At 40.9% G+C, this 19,150-nt stretch overlaps 1 protein-coding gene across 13 annotated transcripts in view; it reads left to right on the plus strand.

Annotated features, from left to right (window-relative positions):
- Positions 1-19,150, plus strand: part of MAST2 (microtubule associated serine/threonine kinase 2) — a 200,961-nt gene that overhangs the window by 157,569 nt on the left and 24,242 nt on the right. For 9 of the 13 annotated variants that reach the window (XM_059921771.1, XM_059921787.1, XM_059921796.1 and 6 more), the window contains 4 exons: positions 11,123-11,198; positions 14,473-14,493; positions 16,325-16,403; positions 18,745-18,899. In XM_059921771.1, coding sequence (XP_059777754.1) covers positions 11,123-11,198; positions 14,473-14,493; positions 16,325-16,403; positions 18,745-18,899 — 331 coding nt within the window. The remainder of the gene's footprint in view (positions 1-11,122; positions 11,199-14,472; positions 14,494-16,324; positions 16,404-18,744; positions 18,900-19,150) is intronic. The other 4 variants (XM_059921794.1, XM_059921805.1, XM_059921809.1 and 1 more) reach the window with 1 other exon arrangement.

Below are 19,150 nucleotides of genomic sequence, written 5' to 3' on the forward strand. Positions count from 1 at the left end.
TAAATGTGAAAGCCAAAACACTAAACTTTTAGAAGGTATGCAGTAGAACATCTTCATTTTTTTAAAAGGACATAAAGGGAATTGGAAATACATAAAGGGAATTTTTTGTAAAGGACATAAAGGAAAAAGGTAATACATTTGAATACATTAGAATTTTTAGTCACCAAAAGGTACCATGAAAAGGCAAGCCACAAAGTGAGAGAAGATAATTATGACACTTAAAATTGACAAAGGGCTTGGATTCAGAACATTTAAAGGACTCCAGCAAATCAATAAAATAAAAAGATAGTATGATTGAAAAATGGCCAAGAGACTTGAACAGGCAGTTCACAGAAGCAATCCAAATGGCCAATAAGTACGTGAAAAGATACTTTAATCTCATTGGTAATTATGGAAATGCAAAATAAAATCACAGTGAAATGCCATTATATTACTGTCAAACATGGCTTAAATTTAAATGACAGAACAAAGTATAGATAAGTATATGAAACAGTGGGAACTCTTAAGCATCACTGGTGGAACTATAAATTGGTACATCCATTTTGCAAAAACAGTTTGGCATTTTCTTACGTAAAGTTTAAAAATAGACAAACTAGAGCACAAAAGGTCACATATTGTATGATTCCATTTTTATGAAATGTCCAGGATAGGCAATTCCATAGGAACAGAAAGTAGATTAGTGGTTGCCAGATTCTTGGGGGAGAGCAGAATCAGGAGTGACTATCAACAGGTACAGTTTCTTTTTTGAGTGATAAAAAATGTTCTGGAAGTAGATAGTGGTGATGGTTGCACAGCTTTGTGAATATACTAAAACTGCTACACTGTGCACTTTAAAAGGGTGAATTTTATGATATGTGACTTATCTCTTTTTTTTGGCCACTCCACGTGGCTTGTGGGATCTTAATTCCCCTAACAGGGATCGAACCTGGGCCCCCAGCAGTGGAAGTGCAGAGCCTAATCACTGGACCACTAGGGAATTCCCTACATATCAATTTTTTAAATTGAGAAAAACTAAACTCAAGTATTTAGAGCTGCATATTTAGTTGGTAAAGCTATAAGGAAATGATTGCCATAAAAGTTAGGGTAATGTTTACCTTTAATGGGGATGGGGAGGCGTTTTGACTGGAAGGATTATGCAGAGGGATTTTGGAAGATGGCATTGTTAACCTGGATGGTATTTATACAGGTGCTTGCTATATAATTATATTATTTTATAACTAGCTAAACTGTATAAATGAAACAACTAGTTCAAGGTCAACTGACTGTCAACTGAAAAAAATACACAACGTGAGAGTTGTGAGTTAAGTTTTATTGGGGGCAAAATGAGGACTATGGCCTTGGAGACAGCATTTCAGATAGCTCCGAGAAACTTCTCCAAAGAGGTGGGGGGGAGGTCAGTGTATATGTGATTTTGATAAAGGGTGAGTACATGCAGTCAAGCACATATTTTTGCAGAAGGTTTCTGCTAGTCTCTTGAAGGTTACTGTTAGTTACGAGGAGCAGGCGTCACCATGAAGGATTTTAGTGCTTTTCTAGATACGAATAGATGCAAGAATTGGGTTCATAAAATCTTCTCCTGAAAATATCTAACCATCTGAAAACCTGTTCTGCCAGTTTTTCCTAGAGCACAGAGTGCCTCATTCCTGATCTCCACCCTGAACTCCTTTCAGGGGGTGTTGATGGTCAGCAGCTGCATCGGCTAATTTGATCCTTATAGAGGTAGATGGCAAGTGCCGGTTTGTAGGTGACAGATCCCAGTTGTTTGTTTATATGTTTTATTATAACTTGTTTTGCTGGGATGGTTGATTACTTGTCTTTGACTATTTTTTCCAACTGCTAAACTGCTTGGTAAAGTTGAAAAAGCCTGCTTTCTGGGCTGCTGGATTTTCCATCAATTTTTTGTCCTGTTGAGCCATTTCTGGTTGTTTTTAAGGAAAAGTTCTTCTCAATGATGTGTTTTGTTTTTGTTTTTGTTTTTTTCTGGAGCCAGAACTGTGAATGTAATTCAGTAAGAAGGGTCAATTTAAATATTTTCTTCAAATGTTAACAGTCTAATATCTTGATCTTCCCTCAAAAGAAGACCAATTCAAATTATTGATTTTATTCTGTCACAATCTTCATATTAGTAATTTTTGGCTGTTTGGCAAAATGAATATTGGAGAAGTAGAGAAAACACAGTAAGGTAGCACAAACTTTTTAGGCCTTAGCACCTGTATAATAAACAATTTCTACAGTTTTTATCCCAGGTTCCTGGCACAGAGCTTCTAAAAACCTTGGCATTTCCTGAGTGATAGAGTGTCTTTGTTATGCCAATGAGGTAACTCAGGGTGGCCCCCTAGATAGCTTCAGGATGGCAGCTGGTCATCAGGAAAACCAACCATATGATTAGAAAGTTAGGACTTTGGTCCAGACCAACCTCATGGGGAGGGGAAGGAGCTGGAGATTGAGTTCAATTGTGTAGCCAGTGATTTAATCAATTATGCCTGTGTAGTGAAACTCCATTGAAAACTGTAGACACCAAAGCTCAGAGCAGAGCTTCCTGGTTGGTGAACACATTTATGTTCTGGAAGGGGGACGTACCCAGATTCCACAAGGAGAGGACACAGGAGTTCTGCATTCCTTCCCTGACTTCACCTGTGTATATCCTCTAAACTAAAACTGTAATAGTAAATATAATACTTTCGGAGTTCTGTGAGTTGTTCTAGTGAATTATTGCAGCTGGGGGAAGGCAAGGAAGGCAAGGAAACTTCCAAATTTATAGTCAGTGGGTCACAACTACAGGCACCTCCCTCCTCCCAAGATTTATGGCTGGTATAGGAAGTGAGGCAGTCTCGTTAAGGACTTTGCCCTAAACCTGTTGGGTCTGTGCTAACTGTGTGTGGTTGGTGTCAGAATGGAATTGCAGTACACCCAGTTAGTGTCAGAATAGTACCTTTTTTGAAAAGTGTATTGGAGCCTGGCCAGTTGGGAGGAATGCTTGTTATAATCTGTTTATTATTTCATCAGCTTCCAGGTGGTAGGAATCCATTGTTACTTACCCCTGAACCATAGATGCTTTTTGCCAAAGATTACAATCACATACATAGAGATCTGTTTGGGACTATGTCCTGGCAACTACCCCCATAACTTGCAAGCCATTTACTTTCTGTGATGTTGGCAGTATTTGGAATATAAGATGTTGAATTGTGAACCAACTCTAAAATGTTCTAACGAACAAATGTATAAACCTTAATAACTGATAAATTAATAAGTACTTACTTCATTGACACTGGAATAAAGATGTACCATATGGTACCCTTAATTCGGGTAAATGCCATCAGGGGTTCAAAAACAGGCAAGTAGGGACCTCTCTGGTGGCGCAGTGGTTAAGAATCCACCTGCCAATGCAGGGGACACGGGTTGGAGCCCTGGTCCGGGAAGATCCCACATTGCCGCGGAGCAACTAAGCCCATGAGCCACAATTACTGAGCCTGCGCTCTAGAGCCCGCGAGCCACAACTACTGAGCCTGCGTACCACAGCTACTGAAGCCTGTGCGCCTAGAGCCCGTGCTCCGCAACAAGAGAAGCCACCACAATGAGAAGCCGGCGTACCGCAACGAAGAGGAGCGCCCGCTCGCTGCAACTAGAGAAGAGCCTGCACGCAGCAACAAAGACCCAATGCAGCCAAAAATAAAATAAACAAATAATAAATTTAAAAAATAATAAGCAAGCAGAGGAGAAAGAGGACATAGTTTAAAACTCAGAAAAAGCCTTTGATATAGAAGCTGTTGCAAACTAACTCTGGGTGAATACAGTCCGACTTTGGCTTTATGGAGGCCTTAATCATCTATCATTTGACTTATTGAAGAAACCCCTTAATTCCTTTTCTCTTTCTACTGAATCCAGTCTAAATTTTGAAGCTGGACATTTTTTGTGATATATCACTTTGTACCTGTCATTCTACTGCTTAGAATTTTCAAATAGCAGCATTCATCGAAGTGGTTCTCTAAAGGTGATCCCCTTGGGTATGGGGGAAAATATAAAAACTTTTACTTTTCTTTTTTTTTTTTAAATTTAATTAATTAATTAATTTTTGTACACTTGTAGAACGGTGTGGAGGGACTTTTGGAAAGTTTGTATAAGAAGGAAATTTACTGGTTGTAATATGCTGACTAGGAGGTATTTGCGGGGTGAGGGGAGGCAAATACTCCTGGGTGAAGGTGACATTTTAACAATGAGTGAAAAAGTAGCTACAGTTTGAAAGAAGTTTGTGCCACAGAGAGAGCATTTTGAAAATGGATGTTTTGAAATGTTCCCATCTATATGTGATTTTATTGACAAAAATGATGTCACCTATTGAAACAGGTAAATCTGCCACTTTTTAAAAAACATTGGAAATAGAATATTTCTTATCTTCCAAATGAAAAGTTCAATAGATTTTGAACCTATTTGTTAAGAATTAAAAAAACATTATAGGGACTTCCCTGGTGGCGCAGTGGTTAAGAATCCGCCTGCCAACCCCAGGTACACGGGTTCCATCCCTGGTCCGGGAAGATTCCACATGCTGAGGAGCAGCTAAGCCCGTGCACCACAACTACTGAACGCATGCCACAACTACTGAAGCCTGCGTGCCCTAGAGCCCGCGCACTGCACCTACTGAGCCCATGCACCGCAACTCCTGAAGCCCGCGTGCTCTAGGGCCCATGTTCCACAACAAGAGAAGCCACCGCAATGAGAAGCCCGCACACCACAACGAAGAGTATTCCCCGCTCACTGCAACTAGAGAAAGCCCGTGTGCAGCAACAAAGACCCAATGCAGCCATAAATAAATAAATAAACTTTAAAAAAATTTATTAAATATTTCCATTAGTTTCCGAGAAAAACTGCTTGACGTCACAGAAGACAGAAGAAAGTTTTATCACCCTTTGAATAAAATTGAAATGATCTAATAAACAGAGCCAATAATGTACTACTTTCATTGGGAGCTACATGTCTGTGAGGTTTATTTTCCACCTATAATAAAACCAATCACAAAATCTAAATTTAAAAACCAAACTGCAAAAGACCTAAGATTTCTAAAAATATGAACCATCTTCAGTCACACTGCACTTTTTTTAAAAAAGCAAAAAATTGTGTAACATGAATAAAATAAATTTTAATTTTTAAAATATTTGTTTTAAGGCATACATTTTGATAACTTTTGACATACTTATACATCTGTGAAACTATCACCACCATCAAAATAGTGAATATATCCATCATGTCCAAAAGTTTCTGCAGTGTCCTTTTATAATTCCTTCCATCTCCAGGCAACCACTGATCTGCTTTCTGTCACTTATAGATTAGTATGAATTTTGTAGAATTTTTATCTAAGTGGAATCACATAGTATGTATTCTTTTTTTTGTCTGGCTTCTTGTCCTTTGCATTTCCATGTGAATTTTAAAAGCAGCTTATCCAAAAGGCAACTGGTGGGGAAGGTTGTGCATGAGTGAGGGCAGGGGATATATGGAAAGTCTCTGTACTTTTGGCTCAATTTTGCTGTGAACCTAAAACTGCTCTTTAAAATAGTCTTTTTTTTTTTTTTTAAGGCAGTTGGGATTTTGATTTTGATTATGCTAAACGTGTAGATCAGTTAGGGGAGAAGTGACTTCTTAATATTGACCCTTCTTACTCATGGGCTATTTTCCCATTTATTTAGGCTGTCTTTAATTTCTCTTAACACTTTTGTATAGCTCTTGTACATCTTTTGTCAAGTTTACCTCTTAAGTATTCCATATTTTTAATGCAGTAAATGGTATTGCTTTTATTTTCAATTTCTGATTGTTGCTAGTATATAGAAATATAGTAGATTTTTGTATATTGATCTTATATCCTGTAGCCTTGCTAAACTTGCTTATTATAAGTAGCTTTATTGTAGATTCTGTCAGATTTTCTACATAGACGATCATGTTGTCTATGAATAAATACAATTTTTTTTCTTCCTTTCTGATCTGGATACTTTTTAAAATTTCTCTTTATCGCCTATTTCACTCACTAGATCCTCCAGTACAGTTTTGAATGGAAATAGTGAGCATGGACGTCCTTACCTTATTTCCGATCCTAGACCATTTTGTCTTCACCATTAAGGAAATGTTAGCTATGGGTTTGTCATAGATGCCTTTTATCAATTTAAGAATGTTTCCTTCTATTCCTAGTTTGGAGAAAGTTTTTATGAAAAATGGTTGTTGGATTTTTGCCAAATGCTTTTTCTGTGTCTAATGCAATGATATTACGGTTTTTCTTTTTTAGCCTATTATTATGGTGGGTTTTATTCATTGATTTTTCAGATTTTAAACCAACTTGTATTCCTGGGATAAACCCTACTTGGTCATAATGTATTATCCTTTTAATATATTGTTGGATTTGATTTGTTGAAATTTTGTTGAGAATGTACAATATATTCATCTTTGGCTGGTTTTAGTATTAAGAGTAATGGTAACTTCCTACAATGAGTTGGGAAGGATTCCCTTCTCAGTGTTCTGGAAGAGTTTGTGTAGAATTGTTATTATTTCTTCCTTAAATGTTTGGTAGAATTCTCCAGTTAAGCCATCTTGGCCTGGAGTTTTCTTCGTGGGAAGGTTCTAAAGAATAAATTTAATTTGTTTAATAGATACAAGGCTATTCAGGTAATCTATTTCTGAATGAGCTTTGGTGGTTTGTATCTTTAATAAAAATTTCAATTCCATCTAAGTTGTCAAATTAATTGACATAAGCTTGTTCATAATATTGCCTGATTATTCTTCTGATATCTGTACAATCTGTAGGATGTCACCTCTTTCATTCCTGATGTCAGTATTTTGTGTCTTCTCTCTTTTTTTCCTGATCAGTATGTCTATAGTTTATTGATCTTAAAAGATCTGTATATGATTTTGCTAATTTTCTCTATTGTTTTTCTTTGTTTTTTAATTGATTTCTTCAGTTATCTTTGTGCTTTCCTTTATTCTGGGTTTCATTTGCTCTTTTTCTAATTTCTTAAGATAGAAGCTGAGGTCACTGAATTGAGTCATTCTTTTCTAATACAGGTATTTTAGTGATATAATTTTCCTGCTATGGAATTGCTTTAACTGATATGATATGTTTTCATTTTTATTTAGTTTAAAATACTTTTCTAATTTCCCTTTTCGTTTCTGCTTTGACCCACAGATTATTCAGAAGTGTGTTGTTTAGTTTCCAAATATTTAGAGATTTTCCAAAGGTCTTTCTGTTACTGATTTCTAATTAAATTTCATTGTGGTCAGAGAACATACTTTATATGTCTTGAATTCTTTTAAATTTATTGGATCTTGTTTTATGGACCAGAATATGATCCTTCTTAGTACATGTTCCATGTTCACTTGAAAAGAATGTATATTCTGCTGTTGTTTGGTATTTTTTCCTTAAGTGTTTGGTCAAATTTATCAGTGAAATATCTGAGACTGATCTTTTCTTTTTTGAATGATTATGAATATTGATACTTTCTTTAATAAGTTCTTTCTTTTTTTATCCAGTCTTACAACCTCTGTCTTTTAATTGGGGCTTTTAGACTATTTACATTTACTTACTATTGTTGTTGATATGGTTTGGTTTAAATCTGTCACCTTCCTATTTGTTTTCTAATTGTACCATCTGTTTTTTCTTCTTTGCTCTTTTGCTCTTTTATTTGGGGTTCAGTGTTTTTTATTCCATTTCATATCCTTTATTGGCTTATGAGCTATAACTCTTTGTTATTTAGTGGTTGGATTAGCATGTATAGTATATATCTTTATCACCATACTAAACCACTTCACATATAGCTAACTTTTCCAGTGCTCTTCATTCTTTTGTATAGATCTATATTTCCTCCTGGTATTATTTTCCTTCTGCCTAAAGGAAATTTTAAAAATATTTCTTGTAGTGCAATCTTCTGTTGAGGATTTCGTTTGGCTTTTTTATCTGAAAATATCTTTATTTCACCTTTGTTTTTTAAAAATATTTTAAAAATATTTTCACTGGTGCAATGACTTCTGACACTAACTGCCCAGAATTAGGCGAGACTTCTCAGGTTATGGGCACAGTCCTCCACAAAACTATCATTACTTTAGACATCCATGCTTGGTGATTCCCAGGCCACCCATAATTCTGACCAATTGGATACAAATTCAAGGGTTCCCACTACCTCCTCAGGTTTAATAATTTGCTAGAATGACTTACAGAACTCAGGAAAGCACTATACTTACAAATACAGTTTTATTATAGCAAAAAGGGTACATTAAGAACCAGCCAGGGACTTCCCCGGTGGTCCAGTGGTTAAGAATCCGCCTTCCAATGTAGGGGACATGGATTTGATCCCTGGTCGGGGAACTAAGATCCCACATGCCATGGGGCAACTAAGCCAGCACGCTCTGGAGCCTGCTTACCACAACTGGAGAACCCACACGCCACAACTACTGAGCCTGTGCACTCTGGAGCCCACGCGCCACAGCTAGAGAGGCTGCGCACTACAAGTACTGAGCCTGTGCGCCACAACAAAGAGCCTGCGCGCACCACAACTAAGACCCAATGCAGCCAAATAAATAAAAGAATCAGCCAAAAAAAGAGACTTATAAGGTGAGGTCTGGGAGGGTCCCACGTGTGAAGCTTCCAGTGCCTTCTCTCCATGAAGTCTAGATGCATCAATCCCCCGGCACGCTGGTGTGTAACAGTACGCAGAGTATTATTAACCAGGAAAGCTCATCAAAGCTTTGGTGTCCAGAGTGCTTATTGGGGTTTCATTATGTAGATGTGATTGATTGATTCATTGGCTATGTGATTGAACTCAGTCTCTAGCACCCCTCCATTCCCTGGAGGTCAGAGTAACATCAGATGGCGTAAAGCCCCAGCCCTCTAGTCACATGATTGGTCATCTCATTTGCATAAACTGTCTGGCCCCACCATAAATAACAAAGACACTCCCATCACTTGGGAAATTGCAAAGATTTAGAGGCACATTCCCAGGAACTGGGGACAAACGCCACCAGATTCTTTATTACACAATAGCTGGTATAGAATTCTAGGTTGGTAGGATTTGTGTTTTTTTTCATGAATTTAAAGATGTTCCATTGCCTTCATGCATTGTTTTCAATGAGAAGTCTGCTATAATCCTTATCTTTGTTTCTCTGTATATAACACGTCTTTCTTACCCCCCTATCCACCTCCCAACTGCTTCTAAGATTTTTCTTTTTATCATGAGTTTTGAGCAATATGATTATAATGTGCTTTGGTATAGTTTTCTTCCTCTTTCTCTCAGGGTTCTTGGAGATTCTTAGATATGTGCGTTTATAGTTTTTTTCCACCAAATTTGGAAAACTGTCAGCCATTATTTCTTCAAATATGTTTTCTGCTCCCCCACTCTCTTCTCCTTTAAGGATTATTAGTCTGCTTGAAGTTGTCTCACAGCTCAGTGATGTGCTGGTTTTTATTATTGTTGTTGTTGTTGTTTACAGCTTTATTTCCTCTTAGTGTTAGTTATTTCTGACATATGTGTGTTCTGTGAATCCCTAGCTTTACTGTGAGCACCTGGAAGATTCATGTTCTTCCCGATAACGATCACCACACCTGGTCCTTGGAAGGCTGGTCATTGTTTGTAGGATACTCATGTCCGGCGATTTCCTTGAGGCTTTAGCTGGGTGGTTTTGGGAACCAACAAAGGGCATCTAGTTTTACATGTCAGGGATCAAACTGAAGGTACTTTTTAATCTCTGAGATGACACTATTTAAAAAGAATAGGGTTTTTTTTTTTTTTAAGACCTTGATAATTCTGAGGAGGCCTGATTCTTTTTAAGTCCTGCCTAAGGAAACAGTTGTTCTAAATCACTTTTCTCACACCCTGGTGGCATGTGCCAGCCAGGAGGTGGGATAGATTGTAGGAGATAGCCCTAGACACATGGGAAACCCAGAGTTGGTACTAGGTTGAGAGCATAAGGTTGTATACCTCATTGGGGATCCCTGTCAGGGGAATGAGTGGAAGCTGAAAATGCCTCTTCTTCACTAGTTCTCCTAAAGAGAGTGCCTTTATATAATTGATACAGAGGTGCTGCATAGGATTGGGGGGCATTGTTTGAGAGGCTGGTTTTTCCAAGATCAGTACAGAAAGGCAAGTGCTATCCACACCTGCTGAATGGAGGTAATGAGAAACACCTGGACAGCTTCATGGCACCTTGGAACAGTCATACCCTATACAGGAAATAAACTGCCCAAGAAAAATCCAGGGCATGGTGAACTACCAGGTCCCTGGATAGCAGTTCCTCATAGCCAGTGTTGGTTCATAGAGGTGAGCACAGAAGTGGGGAGGTGGGCAGGGATTGGCAGAGTGGTTAGCACATCATAGAGTATGGTGCTTACTTCAACATGATTTTTGGGTAGAGACATGTTGGCAGTTCCTCCTAAATACCAGCCCCCAGCTGGAAGTTAGACCAAAGAAGTATGGCAGGCTTAGGTTTGAGAATTGTGGTCATAGTGCTAAGGTAAGCACACAGTTTTGTTCAAAGCTTCTGAGCTATAAGTTTACAAGTTATAAGGGACATGTGAAAACTAATAAAGAGATAGAGATAATTCCTACACTGTGAAGGGGTTGGGCATGCTTTGCAGACTTGGGGGCTTGTGTATGGACTGTTTAAGGAACACTGCTCTCCTGAGAACTTCATTTTCGCTTAAGCACACATATTTCTGGGTTAGCCCCTTGGATGCAGTGTGCAGAGATATATGTGCAAGAGACCTTCAGGCCAGGAGTCCCGTTGCCCTTTGAGAAGTGTGAGCGTTTGGCCATGCTATCTGTACTGAATGAGTTCAAGCCTTTGGAAAGTTGGGTTAACTTGAATAGGCAGATTGGAACCTGAGGTGTTCCAAGGAGGGCAGGTTGCTGCTAGATCTAAAACAGATGTCTGAGAAACATAGATGGTTACAGGCAACTTGGGAACAAGGGAGAAACCTCTGGGCTGCCAATTTTTGCAGAGAGAATCACTAAACTAATGGTGGACCTGGAAAAATAACCATATAATGCTAATTGCCGGTGCTAGGGGCTGATTTCTTCCCTGAAGGTTATTATCATCTCAACCCTCCTCAGAAGCAAACCTCACAGAGGATTTCTTTTACTTTCCTTGTCCACAGGTAACAGTCCTTTGGACAGCCCCCGGAATTTCTCTCCAAATGCACCTGCTCACTTTTCCTTTGTTCCTGCCCGTAGGTAAGTTGATAGAAAAACTCCTCTGTGACTAACGTGTGGCATTTGCATGAATGTCAGTTAAATATCAGCTTCCTCCTTTGAGGCACTGCCCTTCCAAGTGTGTTACCTTGGTCTACCAGCCATCAAAATTCCTTTCCTGCTTTCCTCGCCCAGGTCATAAACATCTTGTTCAAGCTTTGCTTTCCAAACACCATAGGTATTTGTGTTTGAATGTTCAAATGGGCAAGTAGATATTACAAGTGAATTTATTTTATAATCTTAAACACAAGTCCCTGGTTTCCTGAGGGTATGTTCGAAAACATTATACTCTTGATTGAAAGCTATCCTAGAGTGATCGATGAGAAAATGGGTTCTCCTCCCAGGAGGACCCGAAGTTATACTCTTATTCCTCTAACTCAGGTAGTTCCAGGGAACTAGAAGAGGCCATTTATGCCTCCCTCCTTGGGGATAAAGAGACTACCAGGTCTTCACTTATCCTCCCATGAATTTAGAAAGATTTGGTGTGTTGCAGAGCCGTGCTGGTATTCCTCACATTTCACTTATTTCTGGAAATGATATCAACTTATCCCTGGCCCATGGTAGCAATCCTGACAGTTCAGCCCATTGCCAGCGTTATCACCTGGCCTCTTGAGAAGTACTGAGCTGATTGACATGAGTCAATCCATATACCAAGACTTCTTCTTTTTGTTTTTTTTTAAATACATTTATTTATTGTTTATTTTTGGCTGTGTTGGGTCTTCGTTGCTGCATGTGGGCTTTCTCTAGTTGCGGTGAGTGGGGGCTACTCTTTGTTGTGGTGTGCGGGCTTCTCATTGCGGTGGCTTCTCTTGTTGCGGAGCATGGGCTCTAGGCGCACAGGCTTCAGTAGCTGTGGCATGCGGGCTCAGTAGTTGTGGCTCGCGGGCTCTGGAGCGCAGGCTCAGTAGTTGTGGCACACGGGCTTAGTTGCTCCGCAGCATGTGGGATCTTCCCAGACCAGGGCTCAAACCCATGTCCCCTGCATTGGCAGGCAGATTCTTAACCACTGCGCCACCAGGGAAGTACCCCAAGACTTCTTATACAAATTATTTACTTTTCAGAACATCTTTAAAATTCTTTCTTGGCAGCATTCACGTTCTTTGACTTTATTTTTATTTTTAAAAATATTCTTGGTTAGAGTCAGTCTTTGGTATTAAGACCTCCAGAAAAATCATGGCTCCAGATTTGGAGCCTCTAATGGATGGAGAATGATATATACATCTTGAGGTCAGAGTAGTAGTAGTAGTACTCAGACTACTTTTTTAAAAGAGATAACAGAAAAAGAACAGATTCCTAGTTTAACAGCATTAACTCACTGTTAAAATGGCAACCCAGAAGAAATCCACCCCCTTCCTCTCCAGGATTCTGTGAGCTGAAAAGGACGTGGACAGGTTGGGAGAAGTTTGATGGCTGACTTGGGTGCCCCTCCTGACCCAATTGCCTTACTCAAAGCAAGTATCGTCAGAGTTTGTTCCATGGACTCACCTCTCCTACCCTGTGTAACTTCGTTAGTTAACTAAGGATCCAGATAGGAACACTTACAGTATAGGTATATAATGGATGGATGCATTTGCTTTCCAGCCCAGCTGAAAGTCTAACTTATTCCAGACTTCCTGCCTTGATTGTGTTTGAACTGTAGCCTCAGATTAGGTCTGAGCTGGGACAGTAGGACCTGTGACCATTCTCTGTAAATGGCATTGAGTCATTTCCCATTCATTCAATAAATGTTTACTGAGTACCCAGTAAGCCCAGGCACATGCTGGGTACTTAGTTATATAGTGGGAACCAGACAGACAGAGCCCTAACTTTCTAGAAACTTAGTAGACTTAGTAGAGTCTGTGCACTTGTTGTTCCCTTTGAGGGAATGCTGTTCCCTCAGGTCTTCGCTTAGTTAACTCCTTCTTGTCTTTCATTTCTCATCTTAAATGTCAACTCCCCAGAGAGGGCTTCCCTCACCATAAAGGAGCCCCCTCATCATTCTCCAGCAAACCATCCAGTTTTATTTCCAAACTAGTACTTTTCAATACCTGATACAGTCACCCCTCGGTATCCGGAGATGATTGGTTCCAGGACCCTGGTGGATACCAAAGTCTACAGGTGTTTAAATCCCTTATATAAAATGGCGTAGTATTTGCATATAACCTATGCACATCCTCTTGTATACTTTAAATCATCTCTAGATTACTTATAATACCTAATGCAATGTAAATGCTATGTAAATAGTTTTAAATACAGTGTGAATAGTTGCTGACACGGAGCACATTCAAGTTTGGCTTTGTGGAACTTTCTGGATTTTTTTTCCCCTGAATATTTTTGATTCAGTGTTGGTTGAATCTACAGATGCAGAACCCGTGGATAAGGAGGGCTGACTGTAGTTTCTTATTTGTTTTCTGTTTCCTCTCAACCAGAATCAAAGCACCTTTAATAGAGATGCCTTAATATGTTGAAAATATGTCTGCTAGTATATAATAAGCACTCAGTCGGTGCTTATTGATTGAATGAGTGGTGGGGAAGAATAACGAACAAGCAAACAAACAAATACATAGCTGTAACCTGTGATAAGCACCGTGAAGGGAAAGAACATGATGCTTGCCTAAAAGAGTAGGAAAGGAATGAGGCTGGAGAGTCTGTACTGGGTGGTCATGTAAGGCCTCTCGGAAGGAGTGACTTTTAAGCCAACCTGAAGGATAAGAAGGAGCCTGCCATGTTGGGAGTGAGGATGCAGGTGTGTAGACCAATCCATGCAGAGGGAATAGCATGTTCCATTGGTGTCCTGTGCCTGCATCATTCCCTGGGCTTTAGGAGTAGGATCAGCCGGGGGCTTTGGGACCTGGTATTACCACTGAGATCCACACAGGTCTGTGCTAGGTGGCCTGAAGTCTGAGTCGTATGTGTGGAAGACAGAACCCCGGGCTGTCCCCTTACCAGACATAGTAGGAAAAGTAGCTAGGTATTGGTGGGGGAGGGGAGGAAGACTTCAACCCTGCGAAACAAGGTACTCAGGAATTGTGTTTCCTATCACTGAAGTTGGGCATGAGCTTTATAGCATCACATTAGTTTGGAATATCACACAAAAGGCAGATTTAATGAAACTCTAGGGATAGACCCATTAGTCACACAATTTCACTACTAACTTACACACATTCGTAAACAAAAGGTTTGTCTCTGCCAAGCTAGACCAAATGCCAAGCGTCAAACAGAGCAGTCTCTCTGGTTCCCTTTGATTCTCACTTTAATGTATGTCTTTTCACTACAGCCATGGCCACAGAGCAGACAGGTAATAGCGGACGTGATGGGGAGAGGGGCTGGGAAACTGCTATGCATGGCCAGACAGTATGGTTTGTGGTTTTATGCTTGGTGAGAACTGGCTGTGATGAGTCTTCTCTGACTGTGGGTATGAACATTTGGCCTTTCATTTCTATCAAAGAGGCCCTAAGGGAGCCCCCTCTACCTGCTGGAACCAAGGCTCCGTGCTCATATGTTTAGAAGGCAGGATTTGCTAAATATTTAGTTCCAAGCTTCTGAGCGTAGGGACAGGTCACCCTCATTCCCACAACTTTCCTCAGTCACTCAGTGGGATGACCAGGCAGAGGAAATGGAGGCATCCTGTAGTGGCATTTCTGACTCTGGTGGTCCCTGCTCTTCAGTTTACAGAAAAATGGCTGCCATGCAGTTGGTTCCCATTTCTGTATGAAGGAGGAAAAATCACATGTGGAGAAGTGTATCTGACAAGGGTTTGGGAAATGCCTCCCTGAGTTAGACTAGTCCCATCTTTGCTGAGCTGTGTTTTCCTGGAATTGACTTGCTTCCTTGTGTAGAGCTCTCAGGACCCAAAAGAGAGAGCAGAGAGAATATCATGTTTGAGCAGCCTCCTGGACATCTCTTTGCCTCAGAGACTAGGTTCCAGCAGGACCGGCTGCCTGGGTGGCATGAAGTTTGAGTCATGTGCATGTGGCATGGAACCCCCGGCTGTCCCCTTACAGAACATAGTAGGAAAAGCTGCTTGGTATTGGTGGGGGTGGAGAGGAGTGCTTCCAAAAGAGAAGCCTTGGCAAGATTGATTCCTTTTTTTCCTTCTTCCTCTCCATGCCTCCCCGCACCCACCTTTAACTGTGGAGCCTGGAACAATTCATCCAGATCTCTGGGTCTTAATGTTTTCTCTGAAGATTGAGAGTATTGAACTTAACTTCTAAAGGTCCTCCATTGCTAATGTTCTTAGGTTCTGTGGGTCACATCAAAGAAGTTTTTCTATAACTTCAACCAGAGCAGGCTGTACCCCTAAGCTCCACAAGAAAGAACATTTGTGTTACAACACATCCTGTAGTCCAGGAAAGAATCACTTGTCCATGTTATAAAAGCTTCAAACCAGATACTTGCTTGATCTTTCTTCTCTAAAGCAAAGCAGATAACTGTGGTTCTCTGTGATGAGAGCTTCAGAGCACATCCTCTAAAGAGCAGCTAGAAGCCTGCCCCAAAGTCTCATATATGGCCAAGGCTATGCCACTTCACTCTTCTTTCATAAGGTTGCTGTCACTCTTTGGCAAACATTCTCAAAGATTGGATTTATGAGTCCTAATGGGTCCTGGGTAGCCTTTGACTATTTGCAATCTATTGATTCATACTCAGACCCAGGTGGTAGTTTCGCTTCTTCCCGGTTATCAACCCAGTGGCCTGGGGAACACCAAAGGACCCTTCGCATGGAGCCTTCAAAAAAGGAACTAGCATTTCAGTGGCAGTTCTCTCCTTGTGATGATGCCTTTAGCTGCAGTCCTCTGTCATTGCTTCTCTGTCATTGCTAAAAGTGAATAAGTTGAGAGTATAAAGATTTTTATTCCAAAACCATAGTATTGCATAACAGATATTCTTATTTAAAGTTATGGACTCCTTTATAGTCAGAGATGTCTGTCTTTGCAGTGGAAAACACACAACAATAGGCCTCTTGTAGGAAAGAGATATGAAAGTGTGTGCTGGACTGAGCAGTACTGTCTTGAGACAAGAAGAGCCTACCAATGAATCAACTGCCCCAAAAAACCTGATGGAAAGACAGGCAGGTCCTGGGCTCAGGGTGGGGTTCGGTAGAAACTGCCTAACATTCTTTTCTTACATAGGACCGATGGACGGCGCTGGTCTTTGGCCTCTTTGCCTTCTTCAGGCTATGGAACCAACACTCCTAGTTCTACTGTCTCAGTAAGTAGCCAAATCTGTGGCCGTACCTCCTTCACCCTGAGGAAATACTTCCCTACAGGTATTGCTCCCTGTCCCTACAGTGTTGCAACATGGTTCTCAACTTTTTCTCCAAAGCCCAACTCAAAGAGGTTGCTGAGGTCTGGTGGCCCTTAACAGCCATAGTCAGATCCATTAAGTGCCTTTGGAAAGAATTAACCAGCATGTTTCTGAGCATCAGTTATTCCTAGTGGAGTCAGAAGAGGGCTTGAGGATGGACTTTTGCTTTGCCCACGAGGCCAGGCACAGGGACTCCTAAGCACGGTTCCCTTGCTCCCCTATTTTATTTGTAGAACTGCAACCAAGAGCAGATAACACCCCCCCCCATGTCACAAAGGCCTGGTAGACCCTCCTCCAACTTTTTCACCTTTTCCTTTCAAAAAAAGAAGGGGAGGATGAATGTGATTTGATATTCAAGTTTGATTGTATATCAGCAAAAAAAAAATATTGGGCCTGTCTCTAAAACTTCTAGTTATATCTCTTTTAGAGAAGATTTTAGCCTAAAACACAACAAATGTCCTAACTGTCACTATGCACAATTGACCCTAAAATGAGTCTTCCTCATTGAGCGACATTTAATTGAAGCCAGGATGACAGGTTGTCAAACACGTTCTGTAAAGGGCACATATTTTAGGCTTTGTAGGCCACAGACTGGATGACCCGTTTCTCCATGTCTTCCACCATTCTTCAGGTCTTCTCAGCTCAGTTTGTATTCATAAATCCCAAGCAGGTAAAAGAAGTTATCATTTCCTCCCTTGACCTAGATATTACTCTATTTTAAAATTTTTTATTTATTATTTTTTTGGCTGCTCTGTGCTGCATGTGGGATCTTAGTTCCCCAACCAGGGATCGAACCCGTGCCCCCTGCAGTGAAAGCACGGAGTCTTAACCACTGGACCGCCAGGAAAGTCCTAGATTTTACTCTTAAATTAATCCAAAGATCTCACTGGTCTTTTGGCAGCTGTTTAGTTTCAGATCTTTCCCTAGTGAATATCCCTTCCCCATAATCCTTTACTCAAACAGGTGATTTTTGAGACCCAAAGTAAGAGTCATGTATTTATTATATATATATTCCTGTTCAATAAGTTTTAATAGACTCAACCCATTGCTCCAGCTTATTTTATTGGAATACCTTAAAATACCAATTTTGCTTCATGTTAGTTGCATTTGGGTGAGAATACTTTTTGCAACTTCTATCCAAATCATTTATAAAAATGTGACCAAGACAGAGCCTCATGAAAACTTCCCACTAGCTGTTTACAACTTTATGTATTATAGGATTCCATGAGAGAAGTGTGCACTGTAAGTCAAAAAAAATTTTGATTTCTCACTTGGTATTAAGGCTTACATGTGGCAACAGAGTTTTCTTGGTGTGGCACTGCAGCTTTGAGTGTAAATGAATTTAGACATTTAACCCCAGATCCTTCATCAGTTGGTGAACAGAAATTGAGCCAATAGTGTTAGATTTGCTGCTGCTGTAGCTAGTCTTGTCAGGTAAGGGCGGGAGTTCACTGATCCAGGTGCTGACCGGGGCTGCCACGGCAATGGCTGCATTGGTGGGATGCCTGTAATAGCACAGCTCACTCCCTCAAATGGGCTCTTGTGATTGTGGAATCTCAGTCGTTGGGCCATGTTTAGAATTCTTAATTGTTTTCAGGTCAAGTCTAATCTTTGGGTTCTAGATCTAAAAATAATTTTCTTCCCTGCTGGATTTTCTTGCCTATTGGTGTCCCTAGAGCCTGGGCAAAGCCTTCACAGCTGCAGCAAAGCCAGTTGCCCTCTGGGTAACAGCCTAAAGGAAACATTGCTGAGCCATCCTGGGGCTCTCCCAAGGTGTTGTAGAAGGGAAAACTTACGGGATTGTCATTTGTAGGCTGGGCATACCTGGAACATTTCCTAATAAGCCAGGAAGCATGATTTATTATAATTACTTTCCATTCTAACCAGCCAAAAGCTTCACTGAGGGCAGAGGGTCCACGTGGAAGAATCTGCTTTTTGCCACCTAAAGAGGCTCCCTAGGTAGTTGGGGAGCTGTCACACCTCATGAATGTCTGGGTCTGGCCCCCTGCAAGGCTCATGAAGGACAATAGTATCTTGGCTTCGTCAGAACTGAGAGCTCTGAAGGATAGAGATGAACGGGATCATGCACAGTGGAGGCTCAAGGGGGCGAGGGGAAGCATGCTGACTGTGGGCTGACTTCAGGTTTACGTTGACTGGGGAGCCCCTGACCATTTTCAGTCCTTCTCCACTTCTAGACTGCCTTAGACATGTCTTTAATGCTTTTTAAAAATGTTGTCCCCTCTAGTCATCATGCTCCTCGCAGGAAAAGCTGCACCAGTTGCCCTTCCAGCCTACAGCCGATGAGCTGCACTTTCTGACGAAGCATTTCAGCACAGAGAGTGTACCCGATGAAGAAGGACGGCAGTCCCCGGCCCTGCGGCCTCGCTCCCGCAGCCTCAGGTGAGGGTGCCCTCCACCCACTGCCCTGGTACCCGTGGAGTTCAGCTTGTCTGCACAGCCTAGGAGTCAACAAACTTATTCCATAAAGGGCAAGGTAGTAAATAATTCACACTTTGTAGGCCATATCATCTCTGGCAGCTACTTACTCTGCTGTTGTGCAGAATCATCCACAGACATTATGTAAACTTTATTTATAAAAGCAGCCGGCGGGCCAGATTTGGTCTGCGGGCCATAGTTTGCCAACCCCTGGC

The sequence above is a fragment of the Balaenoptera ricei genome, chromosome 1 (assembly GCF_028023285.1).
Source record: "Balaenoptera ricei isolate mBalRic1 chromosome 1, mBalRic1.hap2, whole genome shotgun sequence".
Taxonomy (NCBI): Eukaryota; Metazoa; Chordata; class Mammalia; order Artiodactyla; family Balaenopteridae; genus Balaenoptera; species Balaenoptera ricei.